Source organism: Hyla sarda, chromosome 13, assembly GCF_029499605.1.
Source record: "Hyla sarda isolate aHylSar1 chromosome 13, aHylSar1.hap1, whole genome shotgun sequence".
Lineage (NCBI taxonomy): Eukaryota > Metazoa > Chordata > Amphibia > Anura > Hylidae > Hyla > Hyla sarda.
In genome coordinates, this window is record NC_079201.1 from 42621819 (window position 1) to 42641152 (window position 19334).

The 19334-nt window shown below is 42.1% G+C and overlaps 1 protein-coding gene across 2 annotated transcripts in view; it reads left to right on the plus strand.

The window, feature by feature from the left end:
• Positions 1-19334, plus strand: part of CASKIN2 (CASK interacting protein 2) — a 259418-nt gene that overhangs the window by 226783 nt on the left and 13301 nt on the right. For both annotated transcript variants that reach the window (XM_056549826.1, XM_056549827.1), the window contains 3 exons: positions 10870-11008; positions 11150-12601; positions 14067-14292. In XM_056549826.1, the coding sequence (XP_056405801.1) occupies positions 10870-11008; positions 11150-12601; positions 14067-14292 (1817 nt within the window). The remainder of the gene's footprint in view (positions 1-10869; positions 11009-11149; positions 12602-14066; positions 14293-19334) is intronic.

Below are 19334 nucleotides of genomic sequence, written 5' to 3' on the forward strand. Positions count from 1 at the left end.
GAAGCGCTGCAGGGGGACAGTTATATCACTATATATCTGTCCCCCTGCAGCGCTTCTATACACATATGTCCCTCACAGCGCTATCTGTGAATAGCATGCTATCAGCAGCGCATCTGCTGGCCGGGAAGCGGGCGGCATTGCGCTGCCTTTCCCGGCCAGCAGCATGATGTGCTGCTGATAGTATACTATTCACAGATTGCGCTGCAAGGGATTTATGTATGCGCTCGCTGGGGGGACATATGTAAGTGCAGCCGGAGGCATTATACATAGCTAGCGCAGCGGGGGCATTATACATAAAGCGCTATATGTCGTCCGCCCCCCCCCCCACTGCCCTAGCTATGTATATTGCCCACTGCTGCGCTACCTATAGATCTTGCCGTCCTGCAGCGCATAAGGGCAGCCGGGGAATGCAGCGCAATGCTTCCCCGGCTGCCAGTGTAGTGAAACATTACAGTCCTCGCTATTGACTTAAAAAACCCCTCTGAGAGCTCCCAGCGGGGTATTTGAAAATGAAAGTAAAACACGCTCACGAACTACATCGCAGGGTTGCGGACCATGCCACCCGCTCCCCTGGTTAATAACTTCTGATCACATTGGGTCTCAGAAGTGAGACCCAGTGCGATCAATCCCTCAGCCCCTGTACTACAACCCCCATCATGGAACAGACTTTGTTCCATGATGGGGGTAGTAGTACAAGCACTAATCTAGCCTCCCAGCCGCCTGCAGACTCCCGCAGCCAGGGAACTACTACTCCCATCATGAAAAGAAGTCTGTTCCATGATGGGAGTAGTAGTAGTCCCGGCTGCAGGAGTGTAGACAGCTGATGCTAACGGATGAAAAGCTGATGCAAACGGATGCCACTAAATAGCATCCCTTTGCATCAGTTTGCACCCGTTAATAGAATGGTCCTTTTAGGAGGCAATAATGGACAAAATCTAGACGGGGAACAACGGCTGTGAACCTAGCCTTACAAAACAATGAGAGTATGCAGAATATCAAACCCAATAAAATGGAGGGACAGGTAATGGAGTATAGCAGTAATAATCCATAACAATAGTGACTAAGAGGCGAAGCAGCAATAAAGGGCGTATGGTAAAAGTAATATAACTGTAGGGGGAAGTTTGAGATGTCTCTCCACTAGATATGCAGCCACACACTGTGGACTGCTATTAGTAAATGCCCCATACACACAATTGTAGTAAATACCAAAGCAGCATCTCACTTAGCCATGGTATGGACCTGTCTCCACTGCCCCAACGTACGTTTCGTCAGCTTGGACTTTCTCAAGGGACGCTTGTTATGGATTATTACTGCTATACTCCATTACCTGTCCCACCATCTTATTGGGTTTGGTATTCTGCACACTCTCATTGTTTTGTAACAAACATTTTTTCACATATTATTTTCACATATTTGTGATTTTTAATTTTGATAACTATAAAGTTATTCTTTTTATCAGTAGCAATGGCTCCAATGGTTTCTCTTGTGTATTCAAAAAAATATATATATGTATATATAAAATATATCTAATACGCACTATTTCTTATATGAAAAAAAATAAGTTTGTGAATGTATTTTTATTCAAATATATATGTGTTTATATGTAATGTATATATACAACCTATGTATTATGTTTTAATAGAGCTTTATTGGGGAGATATATCTCTGTTTATCTATCGATCTATCTATCTATGCACACATATATATATATATATATATATATATATGTGTAAATTGTATAAATGTATGTGTGTGTAGATGTAGTAAATCTGAGTAACCATATTAGTCCATTGATGCTGATGCAAGATCAAAAAATGTTGCAGTATCTTGTAATACCTTTTTTATTGGACTAACAGAATTTGTAGAGACAAGCTTTCGGGATTCCTCCCTTTATCAAGTCAAAAGCAAATCTAAGCTCACAAGCAGAAGACACAGGTTATATCTCTTAACCCCTTAAGGACAATGGACATACTCCTACGCCCCCGTTTCCGAGTCCTTAAGGACCGAGGACGTAGGAGTACGTCCTGTCCATTCCCAGCCCCCCGCCACTAGCCGGAGGGGAGCCGGTGCCCGATGCCTACTGAAATCGTTCAGCAGGCATCGCGGCATAACGCCCAGGGGGGTCATTATGCCCCCCCATGTCGGCGATCGCAGCGCATCGCTCGTCAATTCAGACGAGCGATGCGCTGCGATTCCGTTCCCCGCCGCTCGCCGGGCGGGGATCGGAGCCGGATGTCTGCTGATAGATTTCTATCAGCAGACATCCCGGCAGTGTGCAGGAGGAGGTCCGGCGTTCTGAAGCGGCGTTCTGAAGCGGTTCCGGGTCATCAGGGTCACGTGTGACCCTGTGACCCGGATATAGATGGTGACTGGTGGTGTAGTATACACCACCAATCACCATCCGTACTGTACTGGGGGCTGGCATTGTGGCCACCCCCCTCAGTACAGTTGTGATTGGGTGGCCAAAGTGGCCACACCAATCACATAGTAATGGGAGGGGATGGTGGGGGCTAGGAGCACGTTGCTCCGTTCTGCCCACCATTCCACAGAGATCTGGTGTGCAGGACGGAGCCCCGTGCTGCCCACCATCCCCTGAGTCCAAAAAAAGTGCCCCTTGCCCCCTTTCTGTGGCCCCTTGGCACAGAAATCGCCAGGGATAGCTTTAGATTAGGTAGGGACAGGTTAGGGTTAAAAAAAAAAAGTGTTTTTTTGTCTTTTCTTCAGCGTATCTCAGTGGGTGTCCGTGGGTCCGTAGCACCTTTAGCTGCGTGACCCCGGCCCTGCTGGGTCGCTGCGGTCTGCCGCCAGCCTTTTTTTTTTGGCGCAGATCTATTTTTTTTTTTTTCACTAAGCGTGTGTGCGGACCCTCTTAGTTATAAAAGAGCGGTCCGCCACCGTTTGTTAAAGCCCACCCGCCGCTGATCAGTCCCGTAGTACTGATCAGCGTTTTTTTTTGTGGTGCCGGCGCTTTTTTTCGGGTTTTCTAGCAGTAGCAGGCGTGTACTGTGTGGCCGGACCTTACCTGTGTGTGTGCGGCGTGCCTCACCGCTGTCGGTGATTTATCACTGATCAGCGTTTTTTTTTTGTGGTACAGGCACTTTTTTCGGATAACGCGGTTTATTTTTTGCACCCATAGGCGGTCCGTGCCACCAGTAGCAGGCGTGTACTGTGTGGACGGACCGTACCTGTGTGTGCAGCCTGTCCCACCGCTGTCTGTGATTTATCACTGACCAGCGTTTTTTTTGGGGTTCAGGTGGGTGCATTTTTTTCGGGGTAAAGCGTTTTTTTATTTTATTTTTCAGGTTTTTTTTTGTGTGGGGGTCAGTGGCCAGACCCCCCACTGACTTCTGCGCCCCCTGCCGCCACAAGCGCTAATCAGTGCGCACACCACTGATTAGATAAACGCTTTTTTTTGGCGCAGGGCTTTTTTGCGCTAGAAGTCCCCCCCTTTTTTTTTTAAAAAGGCTCCTTTTTATTTTATATTTTTTTCTGTTAGGGCGGGTTAGTTTAGTTAGGTTAGGTTAGGGAGGTAATATCGCACCACACCACACGCAGCACACACATCAATAAAGTTCCCCCCCCCCACACACACACACACGCACACACACACACACACCCCGTATCCACATTAGAGTAGGGAAATGGCCCGCAGAGTGTTTTCGGCGGAGGAGGCATATGACCTAATTGCCTCCGACACCGAGAGCGGCTCAGAGGACGATGAAGACCCCACCTTCCTTATTTCATTGTCCTCCTCATCATCTAGTTCTGATGATGAGCCACCAAGGAGGCGGAGACGCCGCCGTGCGGTGCCGCAAACCTCCTCTGCCCTTGACCCTGTGCCCCATGCTAGTATGAGTCCCCCTGGCGCTCATACTAGTGAAGCCCCCCTGCCAAGATCACTGGTACATCGTACCGGAGAACTTGACTGGGCTGAGTCAGCGGACCACGAGCCCGTGATTCCTGAGTTTGTTGGCGACTCAGGAATCAAAATTAACATCGCCGGGTTCACTGAAAAGGACTTTTTCGGTCATTTTTTCAGTGACGACTTTGTTAATTTGATGGTTACACAGACGAATCTGTACGCCCAACAGTTCGTCGCCGCTAACCCGGGCTCACTTTTAGCTAGACCCGGCGGCTGGACTCCAGTCGATGCAGCCGAAATGAGGACCTTTTGGGGCCTCGCGCTGCATATGGGTATAGTTAAAAAACCCAGTGTCAGGCAATATTGGAGTGGGGACGTCTTTTACCAGACACCCCTCTACAGTATGGCCATGGCACGCTCCCGGTTCGAGGCCATTCGGAGATGTTTGCATTATGCTGATAATGCGGCATGTCCCCCCCGAACTGATCCCGCGTATGACCGCCTGTATAAAATCAGGCCGGTCATCAATCACTTCGGGGCCAGATTTTGGGAGGCCTATGTCCCGGGGCGGGAGGTCTCTATTGATGAGTCTCTCATTAGCTTCAAGGGGAGACTCAGCTTCCGGCAATACATCCCGACCAAGCGGGCGCGGTATGGCGTGAAGATGTATAAACTTTGCGAGAGTACCTCCGGGTACACTTGCAAGTTTATAGTGTATGAGGGACGAGATTCCCGTTTTGAACCCCCAGAATGTCCCCCCACTCTGGGTGTTAGCGGGAAAATCGTTTGGGGCCTTTTGCACCCATTGCTAGATAAAGGTTACCACCTTTACGTGGATAACTTTTATACTAGTATCCCTCTCTTCACGTCCCTCGCCGCCAGATCCACGGTCGCTTGTGGGACAGTCCGGAAGAATCAAAGAGGCCTTCCGCCCCATCCCCTACATGCTCCTATCCCCCGGGGTGAGTCCCGTGCCTTTTCCCATGAGAACCTGTTGTTGGTCCGGTATAAGGACAAGAGGGATGTCCTTATGCTCACCACAATTCATGGGAATGGCAGCACCCCTGTCCCTGTGCGAGGTACCGTGGGACCGGTCCTCAAGCCCGATTGTATTCTGGACTACAATCGGTATATGGGGGGAGTTGATCTTTCTGATCAAGTCCTCAAGCCATATAACGCCATGCGGAAAACACGCGTATGGTATAAAAAGGTTGCGGTCTACATGGTACAGGTTGCCATGTACAACTCTTTTATACTGTACCAGAACGCTGGCAACACAGGGACATACCTGGAGTTCCAAGAGGTAGTTCTAAAGGCCCTCATCTATGGTGACCACCAAAGAGCGGGTCAGGGCACCTCTGGAACTTTAGGTCCCCGGCCAACACTTTCCAGGTGTGATCCCCAACACTGGAAGGACGGGACGAACCCAGAAGAAATGCAGAGTGTGTCACAAGAAGGGGAGACGGAGGGACACCACCACTCAATGTGACACTTCCCCCGATCATCCGGGCCTCTGCATAGGCTGCTTCAGGGAGTATCACACTTCCATGGAGTACTAAATTTTCCATCCTTTGCCCTAATTTTCATTCCCCAGAATTCGGCTCCAATGTACCAGTCCAGGGTACATTGACTTCCAAATTTTAAACCAAAACACACCCCCAAAAAACAAAACCTTTTTCCCAATAGCCCAATATCTTTTTTTTTTCTTCTTCCCCCTAAAAAATGGGTCATGGGACACAGAGTCAACAGCATTGGAGGTTTGCAGTTGCCTCAAATGCGCAACGCTCTCTCTCCCCACCTGAGCAGGTTGCGCATTTGAGGTAACAGAATAGGGACGGCCCCACACATCCCCTTCCCAGAATGATGATTCAGAGTATAGGGTTTGGGGCGGGCATCATTTTTACTTTTGGCTGTACTCTGGGTCATCATTCTGGGAAAATAATTGGCATATCAGTACTAAAATTGCAATTTTCTTCCCCCCATAGTACACTTCATCCATTCCTGGAAAATAAATGAAGGGAACACCCGTCTGTTCCAAATCTCCACTTCACCCTATACACCTTCCCTAGGGGGTGTACTGTTTGTAGTATTCTCACATGTGGGTGTTCCTTTCTTGTATTTTCCTCTGAATGTATGTAACTGTTAGGTCCATAACAAACATCCGCCTCAAATGCGAAGAGTTGTCGCTGAGCTCTGTCGTATTTTCAGGCGACAATTCGGAGTCACATGTTAGTTGTTCCCAGAAAGATGAAGCAGAGCATAGGTTAAAAATTGCAATTTTCAAAAGCTACCCTTCATCCATTCCTGGAAAATAAATTTAGGAAACACCTGTGCATTAAAAATTACCCCTATACCCATTCCTCAGGGTGGGTACTTTCTGTAATGGTGTCACATGTCGGTGTTTCATTTTTGTATTTTCCTCGGAATGTATGTAACCGTCAGCTACTGATATGCCAAAGGCCACAAATACAAAGTGACCTCTATGACTTCTGAGCCTTGATGTGCGCCCGCCCAGCATGTTACCCCATATGTGGATGTATTTTTATAGTCAGGGGGAAAAGCCCTCCAAAATTTGTAACCCAATTTCTCATATTATGTTAATAATTGGGTAACCCCAGCATTTTACTGTAAAAAAATCAAATTTTTCAATTTATCGCCCACTTTTCAAAAAAAACCTGTGAGGTGTTATTTCCCGCTGTACCCCTTGTTACGTTCATTGAGGGGTGAAGTTTCTAAAATGGTGTCACATGTGTTTTTTTTTTTTCCTGTTGGGGGCTTTATAAATGCACATGACCCCCGACTTCAATTACAACAAAATTTTCACTCCTTCTATTCTGAGCATTGTAGTGCGTCCACAGAGCAATTTACATCCACATATGGGGTATTTTTTTTCTCAGACAAAATTGTTCTACAAATTTTGGGGGCCTTTTGCCCTATTACCCAATGTGAAAATGAAACATTTGGGGTAACACTATCAATATAGTGCAAAAAAATCTAATTTTTCACTTTTATGGCCCACTGTTCAAAAAACCTGTGAGGTGTAAGTACTCACTGTAACACTGTTACGTTCCCCAAGGGGTCTAGTTTCCAAAATGGTATGCCATGTGTTTTTTTTTTTACTGTCCTGGCCTATAGGGGCTTCCTAAATGTGGCATGCCCCCAGATCAAAATTTGTAACTCCTTCTCTTCTGAGACCAGTAGTGCGCCAGCAGAGCACTTTTCACCCCCATATGGGGTGTTTTCTGAATCGGGAGAAATTGGGCTTCAAATTTTGGGGGGTATTTTCTGCTTTAACCCTTTGTAAAAATGTAAAATTTTTGGGAAACCAAGCATTTTAGGTAAAATTTATTATTTTTTTTTACATATGCCAAAGTCGTGAAACCCCTGTGGGGTATTAAGGTTCACTTTACCACTTGTTACGTTCCCCGAGGGGTCTAGTTTCCAAAATGGTATGCCATGTGGTTTTTTTTAGCTGTCCTGGCACCATAGGGGCTTCCCAAATGCGGCATGCCCCCAGAGCAAAATTTGCTTCAAAAAAGCCAAATGTGACTCCTTCTCTTCTGAGACCTGTAGTGCGCAGCAGAGCACTTTTCACCCCCATATGGGGTGTTTTCTGAATCGGGAGAAATTGGGCTTCAAATTTTGGGGGGTATTTTCTGCTTTAACCCTTTGTAAAAATGTAAAATTTTTGGGAAACCAAGCATTTTAGGTAAAATTTATATTTTTTTTTTTACATATGCCAAAGTCGTGAAACCCCTGTGGGGTATTAAGGTTCATTTTACCCCTTGTTACATTCCCCGAGGGGTCTAGTTTCCAAAATGGTATGCCATGTGGGTTTTTTTTAGCTGTCCTGGCACCATAGGGGCTTCCTAAATGCAGCATGCCCCCAGAGCAAAATTTGCTTCAGAAAAGCCAAATGTGACTCCTTCTCTTCTGAGACCTGTAGTGCGCCAGCAGAGCACTTTTCACCCCCATATGGGGTGTTTTCTGAATCGGGAGAAATTGTGCTTCAAATTTTGGGGGGTATTTTCTGCTTTAACCCTTTGTAAAAATGTATCATTTTTGGGAAACCAAGCACTTTAGATAATTTTTTTATTTTTTTTTTATTTGCAAAAGTCATTAAACCCCTGTGAGGTATTGAGGCTCACTTAATTCCTTGTTACGTTCCTCAAGGGGTCTAGTTTCCAAAATGGTATGGCATGTGGGGGGTTTTAGCTGTTCTGGCACCATAGGGGCTTCCTAAATGCAACATGCCCCCCAAAAACCATTTCAGAAAAACGTACTCTCTAAAATCCCCTTGTCGCTCCTTCCCTTCTGAGCCCTCTACTGCGCCCGCCGAACAATTAACATAGACATATGAGGTATGTGCTTACTCGAGAGGAATTGGGCTACAAAGACAAGTAAAAATTTTCTCCTTTTACCCCTTGCAAACATTAAAAAATTGGGTCTACAAGAACATGCAAGTGAAAAAAATGAAGATTTTGAATTTTCTCCTTCACTTTGCTGCTATTCCTGTGAAACATCTAAAGGGTTAAAACGCTTACTGAATGTAATTTTGAATACTTTGGGGGGTGTAGTTTTTATAATGGGGTCATTTATGGGGTATTTCTAATATGAAGACTCTTCAAATCCACTCCAAACCTGAACTGGTCCCTGAAAAATATTGAGTTTGAAAATTTTGTGAAAATTTGGAAAATTGCTGCTGAACTTTGAAGCCCTCTGGTGTCTTCCAAAAGTAAAAACACGTAAATTTTATGATGCAATCATAAAGTAGACTTATTGTAAATGTGAATAAAATTTTTTTTATTTTGAATATCCATTTTCCTTACAAGCAGAGAGCTTCAAAGTTAGAAAAATGCAAAATTTTCAATTTTTTCGTCAAATTTTGGGATTTTTCACCAAGAAAGGATGCAAGTTACCATAAAATTTTACCACTATGTTAAAGTAGAATATGTCACGAAAAAAAAATCTCGGAATCAGAATGATAACTAAAAGCATTCCAGAGTTATTAATGTTTAAAGTGACAGTGGTCAGAATTGCAAAAAACGCTCCGGTCCTTAAGGTATAAAATGGCCTGGTCCTTAAGGGGTTAAATATGCAGGGGTTAAGTCAATAGATGTGGAGAATTCACACTAAGATAGGCCATACATTGTCCAGCTATAAGAACATAGGGGGAGATTTATCAAAACCTGTCCAGAGGAAAAGATGCTGAGCTGCCCATATCAACCAATCAAATCGCTTCTTTCATTTTTCAGAGGCCTTTTGAAAAATGAAAGAAGTGATTTGATTGGTTGCGATGGGCAACTTTTCCTCTAGGCAGGTTTTGATAAATCTCCCCCATAGTCTATGTTCCTATAGCTGGACAATTTATGGCCTATCTTAGTGTGAATTCTACACATCTATTGTCTTAACCCCTGCATATTTGGGAGATATAACCTGTGTCTTCTGTTTGTGAGCTTTGATTTGCTTTTGACTTGATAAAGGGAGGAATCCTGAAAGCTTGTCTCTGCAAGATTATATTAGTCAAATAAAAAAGGTATTACAAGATACTGCAACATTTTTTTATTTTGCATCTATATGTATGCATGTATGTGTGTGTGTGTGTGTGTGTGTGTGTATATATATGTATATATATATATATATCAATGTGTAACAACAGAGTACAAAGAACTTTCCGCACTCACCGCACAGTATATGACTCGAAGCTCCTATTCAGAGACGCCGGCAGACCTGGGCAGCATACGATGCATAGCGCTCAGAGGTGAGGCTATTACCGGCAATTTCGCGCCTTCTGAGGCCGGAAGAAGTGCATACGGCACAAAATTGCCAGTAATAGCCTCACCTCTGAGCGCTATGCATCGTATGCTGCCCAGGTCTGCCGGCGTCTCTGAATAGGAGCTTCGAGTCATATACTGTGCGGAAAGTTCTTTGTATTCTGTTGTTACACATTGTTACATAAATCTATTTGCTACTTATTTCCAGCACCACAGCAGACTCTATTTATCTGTGTATCCAGTGCTGCATTATCCTCCTAATCGCTGACCAGCTCGCTTAACCCCTGATGTGCTGATACTACTGGTGCCATTCCACAGATCTATTTACACCTGTATATGTATGTATATAGTACATAGTATGTAGCAGTGTTTCCCAAAAAGAGTGCCTTCAGCTGTTTAAAAACTTTAAAACTTCAACTCTACGCATGCACAGATGAACTTTGACTTTTTGGGAATGCTGGGAATTGTAGTTTTGCAACAGATGGAGGCACCCATTTTGTGAATCATTGCTATATAGTAAAGCAGGATGAGAATGGTTGCTTAGTTACATTTCGAGTGTTGGGGCAAACGACAGTTAGGAGGAAGTGAGCACAGAGCGGCAGCAAAGAATGCTGGGACCTGTAGATTAAAGACAGCGTGCGGGGGAGGGAACAAGTAGGACAGCAGAAAGGTGTATTAAAGCCACGTACAAGGAGACAAAAAGGTCACAGTAGAATAATAGATGCAAGATTAATGTCCTATGCTGATCTGAGTTTTTTCTTTCTTCATTCCAATCCCTTTTAAATTTTGGTATGTCTGGGCGACATTTCAAAAGTTTATATAAATCACAGTAACTCTTAAAATTCCTGTGTTAGGCCATGCAATAGATATAACAGTACATCAGTTTTACCCAGGGTGAAACTGATAATGTGAGCTTTGGACCTGACTAGATGTGTGCTCATGATTTAAATAAACAACAAAATGATGTTTAGTGTTGAGCATTTACTTTTACAAGGATGACTAGTCTTGGCAGCCCTGATTATTCCTTGTTGACTAGTGGTTAGCATTTTCTATCCAGATTTCCTGCGTTGATATTGAGTTTGGTACCATAAATATTCAAAGTGCTGAAAAAATGATGGCTTCTCATGGAGAGAAGACCATATCCATACACGTAACATCATTGCTAAATCTTTTTGATGTAGGTTGTGTTGCTTGTTATATATAGAAAATTTATTTTCCCATATTTTCATTTAGGTAGATCTGTGGGACTGGCTTTCTCAGCTGGGACTTCCTGAATATCACAAGCAGCTATTAGAGAACGGATATGAATCTCTCAACAGTGTGACAGAACTGACATGGGAGGACCTGCAAGAGATTGGAATTCACAGACTAGGTTAAAAAAAATAATAATAATAATAAAAAAGCTTGGATGTAAAATCCTTTTTATTTGGTTTGCAACTGAATTTCCTCTGTGATGGATATAAATAGATATACTACATTTAAATTAATTAATTCATTGTATTCTATTTCTCAGGTCACCAAAAAAAGTTACTTCTGGGTGTGAAACGTTTGCTTGATCTCCAAAAGGGTTGCACAAGTGGGGGCACCTTGAGATCCAGAATACCAGGTTCATTGTCTTCAGTGCCTGCTGTGGAGCACCTTGAAAATGGAGAACCACCCAAGCTACAGACCTTTAAAAATGTTGAGTTGAGCAAGGAACTCCAGAGTGCATTGGCACATGGGGGGGAGATACTGTGTACTGGAAGGCGTTCATATAGTCAGGAGAGTATAAGTTCTCGTTCACAGGGCTCCGGTCACTCTCAAGAGTCTATGACTATACAAGCGCCAATACTAACTAATGTTAAAGTTTTGGAATCCAGTTTACCTGAAAGGAATTTGCCAGAAGGAACAGACCAGTTTCAAAGACCTGCTTGTATTGTAAATGTGTGTTCTGTGAATCCAGAGCCACCTGTACCTCCTCCCAAGCCTTCTATGAAAAAACGTTCGTTAAGTGTGTGTCGCTATGCGTTGTCAGATGGAGAGCCAGAGGAGGAAGATAAAATGTCAAATTCAGGCTTAGTGGCATTGGGTTCTTATGCTACTCTTACTCGTCGCCCCGGTCGTAGCTCCCTCACAAATGGGCAACCAGTAAAGAAAGTCCAGCGGAGTCAATCCTTTGCTGTACGAGCTCGCAGGAAGGGGCCACCTCCCCCACCTCCTAAAAGACTAAGTTCTATGTCTTATGTAGATGGCACTGCAGCTGGAAATAACGCTGTGAAAAGTATAGCTGCAAATCTGGAAGGACAGCTGGAATTTAAACCAACAGAGATTTGTAAAACTGAAGTTTTCGTGAATTCTGGGGCTCGAAGGAGGACAGTGAGTGAGTCTGCTGCTGGGGTTAATGGAAGATTATCATTGCCACTTGCAGTAAAACAGGAAGAAGACCAAAAAGAAGCTATTTCTTCACAGAACAGCTCAAGCGAGAGCATTCCTTTTGCTGAGGAAGGAAACCTTACTATCAAACAAAGGCCCAAACCACCAGCAGCCAAGGCAGAGTTTGTCACTGCAGCAGAACTATTCTCGACAATAGAGACACAAACTTCCGTGCATTCACAATCTAGGTATGAAGTGCATCAGAGTCCAATAGCAAAAAAAGAGGCACCGCCCCTTTTAAGTCCTAAACCAAATCTTGATGCTAAATATGCAACTGGGACTCATGGCTCTAAAGTAAATGTGGAGCTGAAATTCAACCTCACTGAATCTGATACAGTGAAGAGAAGGCCAAAGATCAAAGACAGAGAGGCAGACAGCCATCAAGAAGAAAATCAAAATTCTCTTACTACTCCTGTACCAGCTGAAGCAAGCACTTTATGTGGCCCTTTAGAACTAGATACTGTTGTGAACGGAAAAGCCAAGATTGAGAAATGTGCTATAGGCTCAGAAAGAAGAGACAAACGAGAAGAGATTGAAAAAGGGAAAAACACAGGTACTATATCCCTTTAAAAGCTTGACCTCCATTTGCAGTGTTTCCTGAAAAATATATAATAATTATGTGTTTGTATTATTATACCAAATACATTTGCCGATTGATGTGAATGGGAGATTCCAAGTCAGGAAATATAGGGGTATCATTCTACTAGTCACAAGGTTTACTAATTCACGGTTGTGCACCAACATTTTAAAGGGGTACTCCGGTGAAAACCTTTTTTCTTTTAAATCAACTGGTGCCAGAAAGTTAAACAGATTTTTAAATTACTTCTATTAAAAAATCTTAATCCTTCCTGTACTTATTAGCAATTCTTTTCTTTTTGGAATTCTCTCTGATGACATCATGAGCACAGTGCTCTTTGCTGACGAAATTATAATAATAATAACTCTATATTTATTGTTGTCCTTAGTGGGATTTGAACCCAAGGTCCCAGCACTGCAAGGCAGCAGTGCTAACCACTGAGCCACCATGCTGCCCTTAGCATAAATCTGCTATGCACAGTTGCTAAAATGGACAGAGATGTAAGCAGAGAGCACTGTGGTTGTGATGCCATCAGTGTTCCAAAAAGAAAGGAATTTCCTCTGTAGCATTCAGCAGCTAATAAGTACTGGAAGGATTAAGATTTTTTAATAGAAGTAATTTACAAATATGTTTAACTTTCTGGCACCAGTTGATTTAAAAGAAAAAAGGTTTCAAAGTTAAAAGAAAATGTGGTCTAAGGGTACGTTCAGACGAGCGGATTTTCCACGCGTATTTCGCTGCGGATCTGTATCTCTATATGCTGCCATTACATATGCCTGCTTGGAGCAGCAATACACCACTACAAGCAGACACACTGCGATGTGCATGTACGGCGACTCACACATCGCTTCAGTGTGTCTGCACGTAGTGGCATATTGCCACTCCAAGCAGGCACATGTAAAGGCAACATACAGAGGTCTTTCAGCAGCGGATCTGCAGCATAAAATCCGCTGTAAATCCGCTCGTCTGAACGTACTCTAAACTTGGTTTAGACATTAGAATGTGCAAATTTATCAAACAGCATTAGCCACTGTGATAAATATGGCACATTTCTAGACTGTCTAGTTTACACAATTGGACAGTATTAGTAAATATGCACCATAGTTTAATTTAATGTAACTAAAGTATCCAGCTAAGGAAGCTGTAGTCAGCAACGTGTATTCCCTACAAAGGGTATGTATTAATGAAACATTTATAAATATAATAGTAATTAAACGATTTCTTTGTAAATGGCTTTGGGGATCCCATGATGTCCAGAGGATATATGCAAAGTGGTTGGGGTAGCCTTTTGGTTTTATAGGGGTTGTCTGAGATTTAACAAAAATGGCTTCTTTTTTTTGCTGCTTGGTTCTGCATGGTTTTGCATTTTATTATGAGCACGTTTTTTCCATTCCTCTTTTGTCCTTTTTGTCTTCACTGTTTATACACTTTACATTCACAGGCTCTCTGGCACATTTGGTGATATCTGGGCCAGAGCAGGTTTTACAAAAGCCATCTAATGGTTCACCCCCACCTAACAATTCCATTTTATGGGCAAATGAATCTTGCACCGTCATTAGAGAATGGAATAAGGTACCTTCACAGAGCAAGGACAGCTCACAGCTTGGGCCTTTAAGATATTCCGCCTCTCTACTAAAAAAACAAGAAGAGCAAGAAAAAACTATCAGGTACAGTAATTCATTATTAATTTAAGGGTATAGGATGTTCCCAGGACTGTAGGTTAGGACTTATTGATAGCATGTGCCACAACATATAGCTTTAGGTGGTCTGTCCACATGCTACATGTGCCCAATGCGCTGGGTATTCTACACATATAGATGATTACAGTTACATCCAGTGGCTCACAGGTAACGCCTTCTCTGAATGGAGATGCATACTTTTTTTTTCTTCTTTCTGGAACAAACCACCATAATAACTTTTGCTGCTACTATCCTGCCCCAATGCCTCTCTTATTGCCCATCCCTCACTCTACCTTTACAAGAAGGAGATTATGCCCCTTTTGTGCCCCCAATCGCCCTTCCTTTTCCCCACTTTGCAATTCTCCCATAGTAAGACCCCTATAGGTTATAGTGCCCTTTTAAGGTAAAGGTGCTAAATGCCCATTTGTAAATGCAAATGCAGGAGTTTATCGCCTTGCATCGTGTATGCATTAGATTTCCTTGTTTATGGGCTAACAGCAAAGGAATTTAAGTGTGTAGAAAAGTAAAAACTACAGAATTAGACCATTGTTATATTCTATTCTGACCTCTGTAACTTTATTAATTTGCTTCCCTGACCATGTGAGCTCCTTCTCGCTCCCATGTCATGGAGACGAGAGAGAGTGCATGATCATGTGACCTTCTCCCCTCAGCTCTCCAGTGTTCTAAAAAAAACCATCACTTTGTGACTGGCTTTGTGACTCACACACCTCTTCTAGCTCTTTGCTCTAACAGCATCCTGAATCTTCAGTGTGCGCAGTGTGTATCTAGGCATGTGTGGGATAATACCTGTACCATTGTGTCAAAGTATATTATGTGTAATACTGCCTGCAGCCTAGCTGTGTACCCTAGACTGGGTTGACACATGCCTGGCATCTGGCTCAGTGAACCCAGCCTAAACTCGCTACAACTGATGACAAAAGTGCATCCGTTGTTCAGGATCCAGTTTTCATTAACCCCTTTCCTCTTTGGCCATTTTTCATTTTTGCACTTTAGTTTTTTCCTTCTCACCTTCTAAAAATCATAACACTTAAAATTTTCCACCTACAGACACACATGTTGGCTTGTTCTTTGCACCAACAATTTTACTTTGTAATACCATTAATAATTTCACAAATTATTTGTGGGGCAAAATTGAAAAAAAAATTTTGTGGCTTCCGTTTCTACGCAGTGCAGTTTTCGGTAAAAAATGACATGTTATTTTTATTCTTTATGTCCATACGGTCGGAAGGATACCCAATTTATATAGGTTTGATTTTCTTTTACAACTAAAACAAAATTATAACTGCGTGCACCGAAATTAGTATGTTCAAAATTTTCATCTTCTGACCCCTCTAACTTTTTTATTTTTTGCACATTGGGCGATTTAGTGCTCATTTTTTGCGCCGTGATCTGAAGTTTTTATCAGTACCATTTTTGTTTTGATCTGACTTTTTGATTGCTTTTTATAAAATTTTTAAGGTATACAAAATGACCAAAAATACGCAATGGATTTGGATTTTTTTTTTACGAGTACGCCATTGACCGTGCGGTTTTAATTAACATTATATTTTTATAGTTCGGACATTTACGCCTGCGGCGATACCACATATGTTTATGTTTATTTTTGTTTACATATTTTTTTTTAAATGGGAAAAGAGGGGTGATTCAAACTTTTATTAGGGAAGGGGTTAAATCAAATTTATTAACTCTTTTTTTTACACTTTTTTTTTGCAATGTTATAGCTCCCATAGAGGACTATAACATGCAATACCTTGATTGCAGACACTGATCAATGCTATGCCAGGGTATGAAGCGCGCTCACCTGCTGGGCGCACGTCATACCTCGGGAGCCCGCAGTGGATGTACATTCACGTCCATTTGCTGAAAGGGGTTAATTGTGCATGTCAGACAGATGCAGTAAGATGCGTTCCCTTGTCTGTTGCCCGTGTTGTGTATTCCACCAGTCGGGATCAAACTTGATACGTCGGATGAATGCAAACTGTCCTATTCAAATGAATGGGATCAGTTCTACAATTCCTCTGCTGCTTTTTCTACAGGGCCAGAGGAAAACCCCACCAGGCGAAGCACGTATGTGAAGGGGGCCTAAGCATATTGGGGGAGATTTATCATTGCATTCCTGACATTTGTCTGTAATTGGCAATGTAATTTGTCCAATTTCAAAATGGACACTTTCTGTAAAACTCACTGTAAAATGCAGTGAATCATTTTTGAAAGTGCAGTGGAAGATATTTACCATGCACTTTTGAAAAAGTGTGCAAACATATAAAAAAATAAAATAAAAAAAAGGAAATTCATACCAAGTCTGCCTTGCCTTGGAAAAGTGTCATCCTACAGCAAGTTCTGGTATTTTTTTTTATTTTATTTGCTCAATATTTATCAATATTTATCTGTGCGTCTTTTTGATAAATTTGACGCAAGTAAGCCAAAAAACACCCCCCCCCCCAAAAAAAAAGGTAGATGGAATTACTGCACACAGCCACACAAAAATTAATCTTCCCCCATTATGTGGGGTATTGCCAGCAGCCTGTAGAGCAGTATCCACTAAATAGGATTAGATGCACGGCTCTGGCTAGTATCACACATAATTAACACTAGAAACTCCAAATTGTATGAGGCTGTATGCCTTTACATACTTTTATATCACATAGTGTAGTAATCAAGACCTATTCTACATAGAGTGACTTCCACATAATGTTGTATTCTCTATACAAAGTCATCTACCAAGACAAATTCACTGATAAAAAAATATATGTGCTTTATTGATTACTCATTAAAAATATACAAATAAACTGTAAATTATGGTATTCACATACAGAGAACTTCAACGGGCAGCTAAGGTCCCCAATATTTGTATATTACTACATAATAGCCATAATAACCTTCAGTAAAACACAAATATTGCAAATAGCAAAATCAGACATATAATACAGATATGGTTTCTAGTGTATATATATATATATATATATATATATATATATATATCCCTTATAAACTAGGAGGAGATAGCAACCACAACCCATGTGTTATATACGTGTTATAACCGCAACCCATGTGCATATGACTTAACTCCTTAAGGATACAGGGCATACCTGCGTCATAGTAAGTCGGGTCCGGCACCTAGCAACGGCCGGGACCTGTGGCTAATACCGGACATCACCGGTCGTGGTGATGCCTGGTATTAACCCTTTAGATGCGGCAATAAAAGTTGATTGCTGTTTCTAAAATGTAAAGAAAATGCTTCCCGGCAGCTCAGTCGGGCTGATCGGGACCACCGCAGTGGCACGTGGAGGGTCCCTACCTTCCTCTTTGGTGTACGATTGGCGATTGATTGCTCCATGCCTGAGATGCAGGCTGGAGCAGTCGAGCTTCGATAACACTGATCAATGCTATGCTATGGCATAGGATTGATCAGTGGATGCAATCAAGGTATTACATGTTATAGTCTCCTGTGGAGTCTATACAAGTGTAAAAAAATAAAAAAGTGTAAAAATAAAAAGTTAATAAATGTGATTCCCTAATAAAAGTTTGAATCATCCCCCTTTTCCTGTTTAAATAAAAAAAAAAAAAAAAAATTTGATGTAAATAAAAATAAATATACATGAGCCTGACGAAGTGGGGGTCACCCTGCTAAACACGTTGCTTTTAAGACTTTATTCATTTTAAAACAATCTTGCTTTTATTGTTTTAATATACCTGAATAAACAAGTAGCCCAATATACCCAGGACACTAGTTTTACATAGTAACATCGTTTGTAAGGTTGAAAAAAGACCAGAGTCCATCTAGTTCAACCTATATCCCTAATGAGTCCCTACTGAGTTGATCCAGGGGAAGGCAAAAAACCCTCATACTAGAGGTAAAAATTCCTTCCCGACTCCAAATATGGCAGTCAGAATAAATCTCTGGATCAACATGCTGTCCCTAAATATCTAGTATACATAACCATCAATGTTGTTATTCTCCAAAAAAGCATCCAGACCCCTTTTGAACTCTTTTAAGGAGTTCACCATGGCCACCTCCTCAGGCAGAGAATTCCACAGTCTCACTGCTCATACAGTAAAGAACCCCCGTCTGTGGTGGTGTAGAAACCTTCTTTCCTCTAGACGTTGAGGATGCCCCCTTGTTATAGATACAGTCCTGGGTATAAATAGATCATGGGAGAGATCTCTGTACTGCCCCCTGATATATTTATACATAGTTATTAGGTCTCCCCTAAGCCTTCTTTTTTCTAAACTAAATAACCCCAATTCTGGTAATCTTTCTGGGTACTGTAGTCCTCCCATTCCCCGTATTACTCTGGTTGCCCGTCTTTGAACCCTCTCTAGCTCCACTATATATTTCTTGTAAACTATATCTTTCATTGCTATCTATCTCCAGATCTCCAGGGTATCATCCACTTTTCCTGCCCTGGAAACTGCTGGAGTAGCTTTCCTTGGGGACCACTCCTCTAAAAATAAATATAGACATATGTGGTATCCCCTCGTGTAAATGTCCAAACTTTATAAATATATAATTAATTAAAACACACGGTCAATGGCGTACACGTAAAAAAATTCCATAGTCCAAAATAGCGTATTTCTGGTCAGTTTTTATACCACAAAATGAATAAAAAGGGATCAAAAAGTCCCATCAAAACAAAAATGGTACAGATCAAGGGGCAAATAATGAGCCCTTGTACATCCCCGTATGCGGAAAAATAAAAAAAGTTATAGGGGTCAGAAGAGGAAATTTTTAAATATATTCATTTTCGTGCATGTAACATACATAGTAACATAGTTCATAAGGTCGAAAAAAGACCAGGGTCCATCAATTTCAACCTATATCCCTAATGAGTCCCTACTGAGTTGATCCAGAGGAATGCAAAAAAAAAAACCTCATACTCTAGGTAAAATAATTATTTCCATCTATGCCCCTATTGATGCACCCCATGATTTTATTTGCCTCGGCAGCAGCTGCCCGACACTGGTCACTACAGCTAAATTTACTATTAACTAAGACTTCCAAGTCCTTT